A 13,786-nucleotide genomic window follows, 5' to 3' on the forward strand; every position below is an offset into this window, starting at 1 on the left:
GTGTCGAGGATCTCCGAAAAGCACTTTCTCAGGGGGAGTCACTTGAAGATATGTATTGTGCCTATAATCATATAGGCCACGAGTACTGTCTCACGAGGAACTGTGAGCTGCAGTATAAGGAGGAGATAATCGACGCCGACATGTATTTTACGTCGCTTGTCGTTTAACAACCTGGATTATCCTCATCAGGTATACTAGGCTTGCAGACGAGCGACTGATGTCGAAAGCAAAAGTTGCACCAGAAGACTTTTGGCCAAAAGAAAAAGGAGGTGGAGATCATGAAGTGTATCTCCATTTCAATGGCCGCAAGCGGGACCTGGCTGGGAAGATCCAAACGATTTTGATCTTAACGTGGAAGGCTCAAATGAATGGAGGATAAATGAAAGCCAGAAGCTGCACTGCATTTTTTTGTTTGGGATGAGGAGATGCTCATAAGCAACGGAAACTCGGGCGGCGTTGAAGCAAGGACAAATTATTTTGCGGCAGTTATCTTAACTTCCAAGCCACCGAGCTGTGCATCGAGGCTGCTGGATCCATAAGATATGCACTTGATTACGCTGTCCTGTCAAATTGAAGCTATTGTGCCAGGAGCGGAGAAAGCAGGAACTGATCGGTCACTAAGACAATTCAGGAACCACGAGCAGGAGAGCGTCTGGTTCGAATCCCCATCGGCTAGGGAATAAATTCCTACTTACCTACTCGTGTACCAATTTCTCCCTCTGTAACCTCATATATAGTGGCCTGGTCCAGGAGTTGCCTTCAGCTCGAACCAGCTAGGTAACAGGGCATATGCTCTCTGATATGGCATCGCGCAACGTTGCACAGTTCAGATGACCACTGACTAGAGATATCCAAATCCATGGTATCATCTAGTGTCGCTTTGGTTCGATACAGTGCACAGGGCGACAGATACATGCATGCAGATACACGCAAATACACTCGCAATTACTGACAAGAAAGTCGCACATCCTTCGGCGACAGACGGTCTGCATCGGCGAGTTTCCCGATGATTTTGCGATGAAATCCGCGAATGCTCAATGGTGGAGTCGTCACGTGGACTTGACAAGCGCTAGCGGGGTTTCCTGTCACTAAAATTTTCCAAAAAGGTGAGTCTGTCAAAGAAAGCTCTGCTCCTCCATACAAAGACAATTCTTCTCTCTTCAACACCACTTCTTCTCAACCACCCTGAGAAGAGTACTAGAAGCTGTAAGTTACCCTTCCATTACTCTGTGGGTCGACAACGATGGTCTTGGACTATCTTGCATGCGGTGATGACACTTTCGATGTCTAGGAGAATGACTCTGACTTTATGTCGTTCTCTGATGTTGGCTCAATTCTCTTCGGAGAAGACTACAACGGTATCTGAGCATTGCAATCAACTACTTCAATTACTGGGATTGGGGACGTTTGTACAAGCTCTTGCTGACAGCTCAAACTCGCAGATTCCCGACATGACACCACCTTGAGACTGTCTCCCCATTATGGCAGACACCAAACAGATGAGACCGGCCGACAAAGGCAAAGAGTCCAAGGTCACACCTCCAACTTCGAAACCCCGTGTTCCGTCGAGATTCGAGCAATTGAACAAGCTTTACGCTCTTCCAGCTCCTCTGCGAACCTTTCCTCTTCCCACCTTTGTACCTCACAATCCCCTCTCCCTCTTCCATATTCTCTATGTCTGGCTGTCGCAAACAGTCCATCCCGAGCAATCTCATATTAGCCCTGCATACCAAGGTTGGTTCTCGCCGGAAACCCGGTCTGTTCATGTAACAGATATCCGGTCGATCCGGGGCCTATGGGAGCAAGGATTCTATGGGAAGGGAAACTTGAGTAGAAGTGAACCCAGTTGGCTCAGTAGAGAGAAGACAAGATTGGGAACGAAGACAAAGATAACGAGTGAAGAGGTTACAAGGCAAAGAAGAGCTGAGCGCCAGGTTACAAAATGGGAGAGAGCGAGAAAGGAGAGGGAGGCGATTGATCAGACCTTGCAAGAAGAAGCTGCGGCAGAGCAACCAGAGGAGACACCAATTGCCCCTTTGGATGCTCTACCTCTGGAAGCTCCGGCTGAACCCCAGTTTGCTCCACCAGAGCAAGTCTTGGCTGAGGAAGAAATTTTTTCAGCCAATTCGAGCTATCAATTGGTTGCCCCTGTTGCCCCATTAGAACTCCTGGCATTGCCAAACTCGCTGGCGGATCTCGAATCTTTGCTGTGGAACAATACCGTTGAATGCTTTGTAGAAGACTTCGACGGGAAGTTTGTTCAAAGATTCCATGCCCCATCCATCGGACCTCTAGAACTTCTAGCTCTACCAAATTCAATCGAATCCTTTCTATCCAATATTCCCACTTCTCTCAAGACTCCATCCACATCAGACTTGACCAAGTCTGCAACTACTGGCCAATTGGATCGACCGGAAGTATCTTTGCCAGCGTCGGACATACCTGCTGAAGACCAACCAAATGCTCTCAAACTCAATGGACATCTCCACCTCGAAGAAGTCGAACTTGTTGGTGGCTCAGAGACAAATGATGAGACTGTCGACGGCTCCGTTCACTCGGAGCAAACAACAGAGACTAATGACACTGGCGGTGGATCAACCCCAGTCAATGGCATTCCTTCAACCCCAAAGATGAAACGCAGGAAGAGCGTACGATTCTCACCAACGGTCGAAAAGAACACTTTCATCCAAACCGAGCCACCAAGTCCCGAGAAAGCCGCCACAAACACCACGACCATTGAAGAAGCACGGCTAGTCATCAAGAACCAAGAACATGTCCAACTCACCCTTGAGGAGGCGTTCTTCCTTTCCTACGCTCTCGGCTCCCTCACCGTCCTGGATCCCAATACCAATGCCCCAATCTCCAACGAGGACCTCTTCTATCTCGCCCGCAAAACATCCTACTTTCCACCGCAGGCAAACCCGTCGCTCTCCCCCGACGACCCATTCATGATCAACTACGTCGTATACCACCACTTCCGCTCTCTCGGCTGGGTCCTCCGCTCCGGCACCAAGTTCTCTGTCGACTACATGTTGTACACACGCGGGCCAGTCTTCACACATGCTGAATTCGCCATCCTTGTCCTGCCATCCTATACAGATCCGTACTGGCGCAGCAACCCGTTCCTGGAGAACTACGTTAAGGGCAAGGAACAGCGGACTTGGGCATGGCTGAGTTGTATCAATCGTGTTATCACTCAGGTCAAGAAAACGCTGATCTTGACGTATGTGGATGTACCGAAGCCGGTAGATGTGCAAGAGGAGAGAGAATTGGGTATTGATGGGGTTTTGAGAAGATATAAGGTTAGGGAGGTGGTGATGAAGCGATTCTCTGCAAATAGGATGCGTGATTGAATATCAAAAGAATGACTGCGAGGTCTTGTAGGATATGTTATTGTATACTACGATGAATCATGATATCACATCTGAACATTGCTCTACCTTCTTGCATCTTGAACTCTATTTGTTATTAAAGAGATTATCTGCTAAACATGCTAAAGCTCCTCCCTCATTTATGCGATCGGAACGATCGCCCTTCACGATATCCTCTATCCTTATTGGCGAAGGGCCGGAGCAAGCTGAACATTGATGACTAAGGATATCTTTCGTATTTCAGCCTTCCAGTTCATGTCCTCTTACCACAGAGCCAACAGGCAACTTCAAGTTGGGTGTTGATAAGTCTATGATTTCAATTGCCTTTTCTACGCTGTACAAGGCATACATTACTTGCAGGTCTCTGATCGACAGATAGGTGTCATTCGGCAACATACAAGATTCAAGAATGGCGGACACCACTGAAGACGATACGAGTCACCCAGCGGTATATATGCCAAAGTATCCCTGGACCGAGAAACCCTCCATATTAACCCAACTAGATCACTACGGCTTCATTATATACTCCCCTAGACCCAGCGAACCATGAGATCCGTGTCCTGGACATCGAGCCTGGCTTACCAGGAACTCCAATCACATGTTCAGTGCGACATACGAAACTACTACAGCCAGACACCATTCCATACACAGCTCTATCTTACGTCTGGGGAAGGCCTGATATCACGACGCCGATAACTTTCAATGGCAGTTCATCCCCTGTAACGCTCAATCTTGCATCAGCTCTAGATCACGTGCGATCAGAGACGGAAATCGTGACTTTCTGGGCAGATGCATTGTGCATCAATCAGAAGGATATTGTAGAGAAATCTGCACAGGTAGCGATGATGGGAGACATCTATAGATGTGGAACTGGGACAAGGATTTGGCTGGGCAAGGAGCAGGATGGAAGTGATCTGGCAATGGATCTCATCGCTCAGATGGACGGAGAGGATTTGGCGAGTGAGAAGAATCAGCTTGATGAAGATGGCTTGAGAGCTATCACAAAGCTCCAGGCTCGCGACTGGTGGTCAAGAGTTTGGGTAATCCAAGGTATATAATAGATCTCTTACCGATAAGTGTCAAGTGCTGATTTGTCCCGAAACTGCAGAAGCTTTATTATCCAAGTCGCCTGTCGTACAGTGTGGTAACAAATCTTTGCCAATTGACGCGTTCATACGTCTGGATGACATCCGACGTGGCTGGCACCGATCGTCCTGCCAATACTCTGACATTCGAGGATCTCTGATTCCCGGCAATGCATTCGCGTCCATCCTCACGGACTTCCCAGAAGAGATCGAAAAGATCAAGACCGGCAACCCAAGCAGTCTTCAAAGCTGGATAGTATCCACAGAGAACTTCCACGCCACAGATCCTCGAGACAAGATCTACGCATTGCTATCTCTGTCTCCGCCTGCACAGACTGCAAACATCATCCCAGATTACAGCGCCTCAGTAGCAGAGGTGTATGCAGCAGTTACTGCGCGCTGTATCATTCGCTACCAAGACCTAACCATGTTGCATTTTGACGTTGACCACAAGAGCGATGAACACAACTTACCGTCTTGGGTTCGAGACTATTCCTCAAGCAGCCCCTTGGCCGATAGACAGTCGTATATTGGTCTATCACCAAGCCTGTACGCCGCTAGTGGACGAGACTGTTGGGGACGAAGAAAGATTTTCGTTGACAATATATTCAGCAATGACTTGCAACAATTGCGCAGCCGAGGCATAATCGTCGATTCTGTTGTGTATGCTGGACGGAATGAGAAATTGGCTCGGTATACAGGTGTTGATCCACTGGAGCGTCTCGAGAATGTCAAAGACAGAGCAGCTAGGACGCTGGCTAATATTAAAATTTGGGAGGAGAAAGTTAACAAGCTGCGCGAAAGTCCCTACGATTCGATGCAAGAGAGGGGAACGGCGTTCTGGAGAACACTGATGGCTAATCGTCAGTTCGGGCAGTGGGCGCCGCTTCCTGGAGATATGAAGGAGAATGTTTACTTTGAGACGTGGATGGGTAGATTGCCGCTCCCTAATTCTGAGGTGGACGCCCTCCCTCCTGGCGCAGATTTGGATGAAGCAAAGAGGCTATACGTGAAGCCCTTCACGGATGCTTGTATCACATGGAGTCACGGCCGAACTTTCATCATCACTTCAAAAGGATATATAGGAATCGCGCCTTTGAAAACCGAGATTGGGGATATCGTTACGGTGCTCGAAGGAGGTTCTGTGCCTTTTGTGCTGAGGGCGTTGGATGAAGGGGGATACAAGTTTATTGGCGAGTCGTACGTGGATGGGATCATGGAGGGTGAGGCATTAGTGGGGAGGAAGACCGACGATGTGCAGGTACTGGTCATGAAGTGAGTAAGTACGCTTAAGCAAAGTCCGATCCTTTTCATCACCGAGACATGCACGAGTACAGCAGCAAATGAACCAAAAGAAAGCAAGATGGCCAGCATCTCAATCTGCTTCAATCTTGCTGAACTACAATTTGACTCTCACATTGATTAAATCTATCTAAAGGTCTTTTCAGCATCAACAATTTCTCATTTGTCAGCACCCTGCCAATTCAAAGTGTACCTCAATCACCAGTTCTCAGCTACGAGTCGAACACTTACGACCAATACTTTCTACCAACAAAACCCCAAACCAACAAGTCCTAGATCGACTCGCAACCTGTTTCAGATATCAATTAGGATCGACCACCAGGCCGTTGCCGAGATCACAAATCGTAGTTTGTTGCGATTCGGTACCAGATACTTGGGCCGCCCTTTGTACTACCTCCTATGGAAGCGGGACCTTTGCTCAACTTGACGAATTTACGGACGCAGTCATTTATACATACTGCTTGTAACTATTCTTGAGACTGTGTTTTTGTTACTATCAGCAAGCGAGTCTCTGTTTTCTGACTTTCTTACTGCCACCGCTGCTGTTGCTCTTCCAGTTCAGTTTGATTATGTGTCATCACCTTCCTTTTTGTTGCAAGTCCGATCTAGCTGCACCAGACTGTGCGTTGGAGAAGTTGGACGCTCCTGCTCCATTACAGAACGGAAACTCAGTGACGACCTACAGCAGCGCGGGAGAGCGCATTCGCATCCAATTCCATCCTATGTTGTTTGTCCCGCACAGAATTGTTGGATGACCAAATGGGTCTAACTCGTTCCAGCTAACTAAGCGACTTCTTTCCCCGGGGATGAGTCTGGCCATACTTGCTGTGTATTCCGATTCGGGAGAGCGCAGTTCCATACATTTCTTGCATGGATTAGATGTTGAGCACATGGCAAACTGCTGCAATCTGAATGACCAAGTTTCCTTCCCAAATAACGAAAAGATCTGGAAAGACTTCTTTCTCTGCTCTCAATATCCAGCTGGTGTCATTGGCTAATACGAAGACGTTTGAGCTGCTAACATGCCAGAAAGTTGTGCTTACCGGCCTCAAGTTGAAAGACCAGAGAACATTAGCACAGATGCTTACTTCTCCTTCGATAGCAAGAGTTTACTCGGTGATGGGAAGCCGAACACGATCCCAAGGTTCTGATTTGATAAGGTGACCTAACTGTTACACAGGAGTGGCAAGGCTGCGCCTCTGCTCAACTTGGAACCATCATATTGGAGAGGATACCAGATACCGAACGCGATAAACGTCCAATCAACCCAGAGGCTGCGTACTACTTTCAATCAGAGCACCAACAGCAAGAGTCAGAAACCAACACCTTCATTGTCTTCAAGAGTCTGGAACAGTGCCGGTGTGACAGAACTTTGGTTTCGCATATCATCACCAATGGGAAGTATAGCCTTGCCGATATTCACGATTCTTCCTAGGTAGGGGAACAAGTCAGATGTGCAAACCTCAAATAAGTAGGTGCAAGAGAACTGTGAGCGAGGTCGGCAGTGAATTGATCCAGCCTTGTGGATGATTCACGACAAAGTCGCCGCTCCTGGGGGTTGGGAAGGAACGATGGCTATAAAACAAACATCTGTCTTGTATATGTTTCCTCTTCTTCTCCCATCTACAAGAAAGTTTCTCAGAATACCTCATCTCCCATTTACTACTGTGTGATTCCGTTCCACATCAACAACTTCTTTTAGTTCAGTAGATCCTCTCTTTCAGCTAGTCATCATGCGCGTAGCTGTTATTGGAGGAGGTCCCTCGGGGCTGGTTACCCTCAAGTATCTCATCACTGCTCATGAATACTTCCCTGGGGTAGACCCCATCGAGGCGAAGTTGTTCGAAGCAGAAGGTTCTGTCGGCGGTACCTTCAAGCATCGAGCCTATGAGGATGCTGAGGTAAGTTCTCATGCTCGATATAATGTTCAAACCCTCACTAACAGTTACCTAGCTGGTCTCTTCTCGTCAACTCACTACCTTCTCAGACTACCGCTACACAGCAGAGTCTCCAGACTTCCTTTCCGCCGAGGCATACTGCACCTACCTCGAAGGATACTGCAAGCAATTCGGTCTCTGGCCTCACATACATCTCAAGACGCCAGTAACTAGCATCCAAAGAGGGAAGGAAGGCGGACATACCATTCACTACCGCGAAGATGGCGAGGCTGCTGAGTGGAAGTGTGATGCTGTTGCGATCTGCTCAGGGCTGCATGTTACCCCTAACATCCCAGACATCGGTGGATTGAAGGCTGTGCCCACTGTCATACATTCATCTCAGTTCAAAGAAAAAGCTCAATTTGGAAGTGGTAAGAACGTGATGATAGTGGGCAGTGGTGAGACCGGTATGGACCTTGCGTACATGGCCATCAACTCCGATGCAAAGTCTGTCACTCTTTGTCACCGTGACGGATTTCTGTGTGCTCCCAAGGTATGTCTTCACTCCTTAATCTGAGAAACTTTCAACTGACATAAGGCCAGAGAGCTCCAGAACCATCATGGTTCGGCATGAAGTCAACCACGACACCCAAAGGCAACGTACCGTATGATGTTGGTGCAGCCAGTCTCTTCGACACGGCATATGTACACCCACTTCTTCGTGATTCATTCCTCCCATGGTGGTACTATGACAGATTCGCCAAGTACACCACTTGGCTGGTATCTGGAACGAAAGCTGGTCTTGATCAGTGGGTTGGAGAAATCTCTCCAGAGCGCTTCCACGCTTCCAAGAGTAAGGTCCAAAATGAAGCGTATCGAGCCATTCGGCTAATGCGGAACAGTCTTCTTCAACAAGTCATCGAAAGCAATGCCGTACATCAGTGCTCAGTATCGCACCAACTGCCTGATAGACAAAGTTCGGTCATGTATCGCTCAAGTCCCAATCGTCGACACTAATGGTCGCACAATCAACCTCGCACCTTGGCCTCAAGCCATCAGCGAGAAAGGGGTCGTTCGATTCGTTGAAAATGGCAGACCAGAATCCGAGACCATGAAGAAGATATTCTGCAAGCCCGATGTTCTGATTCTGGCTACAGGCTACACTCAAACCTTCAGCTTTCTCGATGACAGCTATCCCAAGCCAAAGGACGCCACAATGAGAAGTATTTGGAAGTTGAACGACCCGAGCATTGCTTTCATCGGCTTCGTCAGACCTAGCTTCGGTACGTTCTCCATGCCGTCGTGGCGCCGCTTCGAGCCCATGCTACATCCCACAGGTGCCATTCCTCCCCTTGCCGAACTCCAAAGCCAAGTCTGGATCATGAGTCTCCTCAATCGTCTGCCATCTCCACTTGGGTTTGAAGACCACTACAAGCTCCACCCTTTGCCATCAAGCCGTATTCAATATGGCGTTGACCACGAATCTTATGCCTACCAGCTAGCGCTCGACATGGGATCCGCCCCATCCTTCACAGACGTCGCCTCGAAAGGCTGGAAGCTGGCACTATGCTGGGCTTTGAGTGCGAATGTTAATACTAAGTTTAGACTCGTGGGGCCCTGGAAGTGGTCGGGAGCTCAGCATGTCATGGAGACTGAGATCTGGGCTACCGTCACCCGGAGACGGAACCTACCTAGTTGAATGGCGCTAATGAGAGGCTTCTAGGACACCTGACTTTGTCTGTCATGCCGATTCTGTTGTTCGGAACTTTAAGTGCGATTCTTTATGTTCTCACCGCGGTTTGGGAGGCGCTCAAGTATGTTTGGAAGTTTTTGACTATGGGACACGACTAGCGACTGATTACTTGCGTGTGTTGATTTTCCATTCTCGGTGTTGATTTTTCGGAGATTTACATGGCTGGATTTCATGCGCGGTATATTTGCTTAGTTTTGCTCTGGGCTGTGCTTATGATTTGTGTGGTGTCATTGAGTACGCGATAGGGGATTCCCTCTTCGGCGTTATGGGACATGGATCGATGATTATTTAGGTGCTTGAAATCGCAATGGCTTTTTTTTGCTTCATGAGTTGTATTCCACCTTGCCGTGACGACAACTTAATTCCCAAAGTGATACCCCTGTCTTGACGTTCAAGTCACTGCAATCCCTTTTCCACAATCCTCCCACTAGCAACACATCACCACATTCTCCTTTCTACAAATCCAAATACCCAGAAAACAAAACACAAGCCTCTCATCATCTCATCTCATCTCCTCCCGCTACATCTCCCCATTCCCCATCCCATTTCCCAAACCTTTATTAGCGCCCTCCCCTGTCATCCATCCCTCCAATCAACCACACCTCCCAAACAACCAAAACACAAGAAAAATGTCGCTAAGCGAGCGAGCTCGCCAAAGGGGGGGGGATTACCGGTGACAATTCTGGGGGTTTACCCCGCTTTTTCTCCCATCGAGCGTGAGGCAGTTGCATGAAGGAAGCCAAGTTCCCGTTCCGCGACGTCAAGAGTTCGGTAAGGGGTGTTGATTTGGTGGATTTACTCCGTATTGAGATTTTGGAAGGGGGAGGGAGGGGGGAAGGGGGGAGTTTGAGATCGGCGGGTCGGATTGATTGTTCCGATGTCAAGATGGCTGGCTGGCTGGCTGGCTGGGAGGAAGTCTGAGAATGGGGATGGGGATGGGGATGGGGATGGAATACTACCTACCCCACGTGGTAGGTAGGTAGGTAGGTAGGTTATATTGACTGTGGAGTAGATAGATAATCTGGGGGTTGGAGCTTGGTTTTGAGCTTATTTTTATTGAGATTGAGATCTGGATCTTGGATTTCTTTGTTATTACTTTAACTTAACCTTTCAATCTCCATTTCACACCATCTCATTTCCCTGGGTGCGATTCCACCATCTAGAAAACCCAAAACAAATCCTCATTTCCCAAGCTCTCATCACATCACATACCTTATTCCCAGATCCTCAAATTCCTTCCGTCTCCCTAACCCAACCCATCATCAAAAATGGGTCTCGGCGTCCTCGACGACCACCACCTCGAGCAAGTCCCCGGCACCGCCCTCCTAACCGACATCATCGACGCCAACCACCAACACCACCACGATGGCGTCGACACCTCGATACTCAAGCACGGCAAAGGGCGAAATGCAGATGTGGTGCTCGTCCCGCAGCCGTCGAGTAGTCCTAATGATCCGTTGAATTGGCCGTTGTGGAAGAAGGATTTGATGCTGTTCTTTATTTGTATTGATACGGCGGTTGTGGGGGCGTGGGTATGTACTGTGTAATTTTGTTTTGTTCTTGGTTCACTTTCTTTTTGGGGATGCTGGATGGGGAGGCGTGAGGTTGAGAATGAAAGGAAAATGAAGGGGGCTAATGGGTGATGTAGGGTCCTATGATTAGTCCTGGTTATGCGGAGATGTCTGTTCAGTTTGGAGTGTCGTATAATTATCTGAATGGTGGTTTGGGATGGGGGATTTTCATGATTGGTGTCTCCTGTTTCTTTACAAACAGTTTGGCTGTCATCGTAAGCAAACTCCCATCATCTCATGAAATGAACATGAACTGATTGTTTATAGTGGGGACGACGACCAATCTTCCTCCTCGGGAACTTGTTACTCTTCATCAGCAGTCTCTGGGCATACTTCGCACACTCATACAGTTCTCTACTAGCTTCCAGATTAGTAGGCTGCATCGGAATGTCCCCATTCGAAGTGTAAGTCCTCTCATTCCCTCTCCCACTATCATATCCTCCCCTCCATCCAACCATCCAACCAACTAATATCTCCCGCCCAGCCTCGTAACCGCCACCATAGCCGACATCTACTTCGTCCACGAACGCGGTGTCCGCATCGCCGCCTGGGGCCTCTGCCTCTCCGTCGGCGTAGGCGGCGGCATCATAATCTCCGGGTACATCATCCAAGACCTCGGGTGGAACTGGACATACGGCGTCTGCGCGATATTCTTCGGCGTGTGGATCCCCGTGCTTGTACTCTTCTGTCCTGAGACTGCGTACAGACGAGATGCGATTCTGAATACGGATTTAGGGACTGAGAACCGCACTGCGGAGATTTTGGAGGAGAAGGTTGCTGTGAGGGAGGAGGAGAGGGAGGGTGAGGAGAGGGTGGAGAATGTGGGGAGTGGTGAGAGGGGTGTTGGTGGTGAGATCGAGAAGAAACATTCGTATGCTTACGAACTTAAGATTTTCCACGGGAGAGTGTGCGATGATCCGTTCTGGAAAGTCCTCTGTCGACCTTTGATGATGCTCATTTTCCCACAAGTGCTCTTCTCGTTCTTCGCATACGGTCTCACTACCTCCTGGCTCATCGTCGTCGGTGGCGTCCTGGCACAAGTCTTCACCGCGCCGCCTTACAACTTTACCGTCTCACAGGTTGGTCTGGTCGCTGTTTCTCCGCTCATCGGTTCGATAATCGGGGCGTTCATATCTGGTCCTATTGCAGATTTCATCATCAAGTTCATGTCCCGCCGCAACAACGGGATCTACGAGCCTGAATTCCGCCTCGTGCTAGTAATCATCACGCTCATCTTTGGCGGGATATCCTTCTTCGGATTCGGGTGGTCAATTTCCGTCGGAGATCCGTGGATCGCGCCGGTCATATTCTACGGCATGCAGTATTTCGGCGTCGGGTTCATGAGTATTGCTGTGTATGGGTATTTGACGGATTGTCATCGGGATAAGGCGCCTGAGGCGTTCGCGGCAATCAATTTGCGGAATATCTATTCGTTTGGGATGAACTATTTTATTAGTGACTGGATTACCAAACAGGGTCCCAAAGAGGTGTTTTGTATTATTGGGGGTGTGCATGTTTTTATTTGTTTGTGTGCGATTCCGATGTATGTTTTTGGGAAGAGGTGTAGGAGTTGGACGAGTAGGGTGGGGATTTTCCAGAAGATTATGCATGCATAGGTGCGTGGGGTTGGTTTGAGAAGAGAATGAGTGCCGGTGGAGTGAGGTGTAGGAGTTAGTTGATTAATTTTTGGGGGACAATTGATTAAAGAGTTCGACGATGGTGGTAACTCGGAATGAGGAGGCGAGGTGAAAAGGGACTAAGAGGTTAAGCGAGAAGTTGTAGCAAAACACAACAAATCAAGCTTTACCGAGTCCTCACACTTCACATGTCCCTTTGGATGTAGTCTCAAAGCGTACCTCGGGAAGGGGGTGCGATTGGAATTGGCATTGGAAATGAAATTGGTATTGGAATTGGTATGGAAGTGAGAATTAGGATTAGGATTGGTGGTAAACGGAGATGAGTCCGAGACGGCCTTGGACAAAGGCGAGGCTGGTGAGATTGGGATAAGTGGTGACAATGGGAATAGGGGTGTTTACGGTAATGTTTGCATAATAGGAATTCTGGTGGACCCGCCGTGAGCCTTGCTTGGTGCTGGTGGGGGGTTGAGGTTGAGGTTGAGATTGGGATTGCCCTCATTGGAGACAATCTCGCGATAGGCGATAAACGGTACGAGCTGGAAGTTCGAATATGTATTGCTGACAAGCATCGCATTAATGTCGTCGAAGTTTTCGAGTGTGTGAGATTTACGTGCACCAGGTAAGTGATGAGCTAGAGATACAGACTGAAAGTTCCGATTCCGAAAGATGTAATTATGCTGCATCATCTTTCAGATAACGAGAAAAATAAGCAGAAATTAGTAAAGGAGAAGACAACTCTGGCGCTTTCCAGCTCCTCCCATATCTTACCCCCCCAATCTCCAATCTCCAGACCCCAAACTTCACACTCTTGGGTAAAAAAATCAATTCAAACTTCCCTTACATCTCACAAACCGACAAAAAATCTCAAGAGAGGAGCAGAGAACACAGAGTACGTCAGCACTACTTACTTACAGTACGTACTATTCCATACATCGTATACACTGACTGTATCACACTCCCCTTGTCCCATAATCACAAGCACAACCACAACCTCAAAACATGTTTATAGATCTTTCTTTCTTCACTGCAATGCGTACGTACTAAAGAAGATAGTTGGACGGGAGGGAGGAAATGCAGGAATGAGAACCAGTGGTGTACAATTAAGTATACAAGATGTGACGTGTATGATTGATTATTTCTCCAACGCCCCCGGCGAGATTATGACTTTCTCTCTCGCGCGCTCTCTCTCT

General features: G+C 48.3%; 4 protein-coding genes across 4 annotated transcripts; all 4 read left to right on the forward strand.

Moving 5' to 3' along the window:
• Positions 1–1,107: 1,107 nt before the first annotated feature.
• On the forward strand, positions 1,108–3,430 carry SEN2 (tRNA splicing endonuclease subunit sen2). The gene has a single exon (XM_058493923.1). The coding sequence runs from the start codon at positions 1,482–1,484 to the stop codon at positions 3,351–3,353; it is 1,872 nt and encodes a 623-aa protein (XP_058364125.1). The 5' UTR covers positions 1,108–1,481; the 3' UTR covers positions 3,354–3,430.
• Positions 3,431–5,826, forward strand: ONS95_000753 (uncharacterized protein). Its single transcript, XM_058493924.1, has 2 exons — positions 3,431–4,421; positions 4,480–5,826. Exons 1-2 carry the CDS (start codon positions 4,214–4,216, stop codon positions 5,733–5,735), a joined length of 1,464 nt encoding a protein of 487 aa, XP_058364126.1. The 5' UTR covers positions 3,431–4,213; the 3' UTR covers positions 5,736–5,826.
• Positions 5,827–7,491: 1,665 nt separating this feature from the next.
• ONS95_000754 (uncharacterized protein) lies at positions 7,492–9,334 on the forward strand (the record flags this gene model as incomplete). Its single annotated transcript, XM_058493925.1, has 4 exons — positions 7,492–7,659; positions 7,712–8,188; positions 8,239–8,488; positions 8,538–9,334. The coding sequence occupies 4 exons, from the start codon at positions 7,492–7,494 to the stop codon at positions 9,332–9,334; spliced, it is 1,692 nt and encodes a 563-aa protein (XP_058364127.1).
• Positions 9,335–10,324: 990 nt separating this feature from the next.
• ONS95_000755 (uncharacterized protein) lies at positions 10,325–12,575 on the forward strand (the record flags this gene model as incomplete). Its single annotated transcript, XM_058493926.1, has 4 exons — positions 10,325–10,920; positions 11,037–11,174; positions 11,227–11,363; positions 11,444–12,575. The coding sequence occupies exons 1-4, from the start codon at positions 10,657–10,659 to the stop codon at positions 12,573–12,575; spliced, it is 1,671 nt and encodes a 556-aa protein (XP_058364128.1). The 5' UTR covers positions 10,325–10,656.
• Positions 12,576–13,786: the final 1,211 nt, after the last annotated feature.

The sequence above is a fragment of the Cadophora gregata genome, assembly GCF_030347475.1.
Source record: "Cadophora gregata isolate MNR1 chromosome Unknown scaffold_1, whole genome shotgun sequence".
NCBI classification, from domain to species: Eukaryota; Fungi; Ascomycota; class Leotiomycetes; order Helotiales; family Ploettnerulaceae; genus Cadophora; species Cadophora gregata.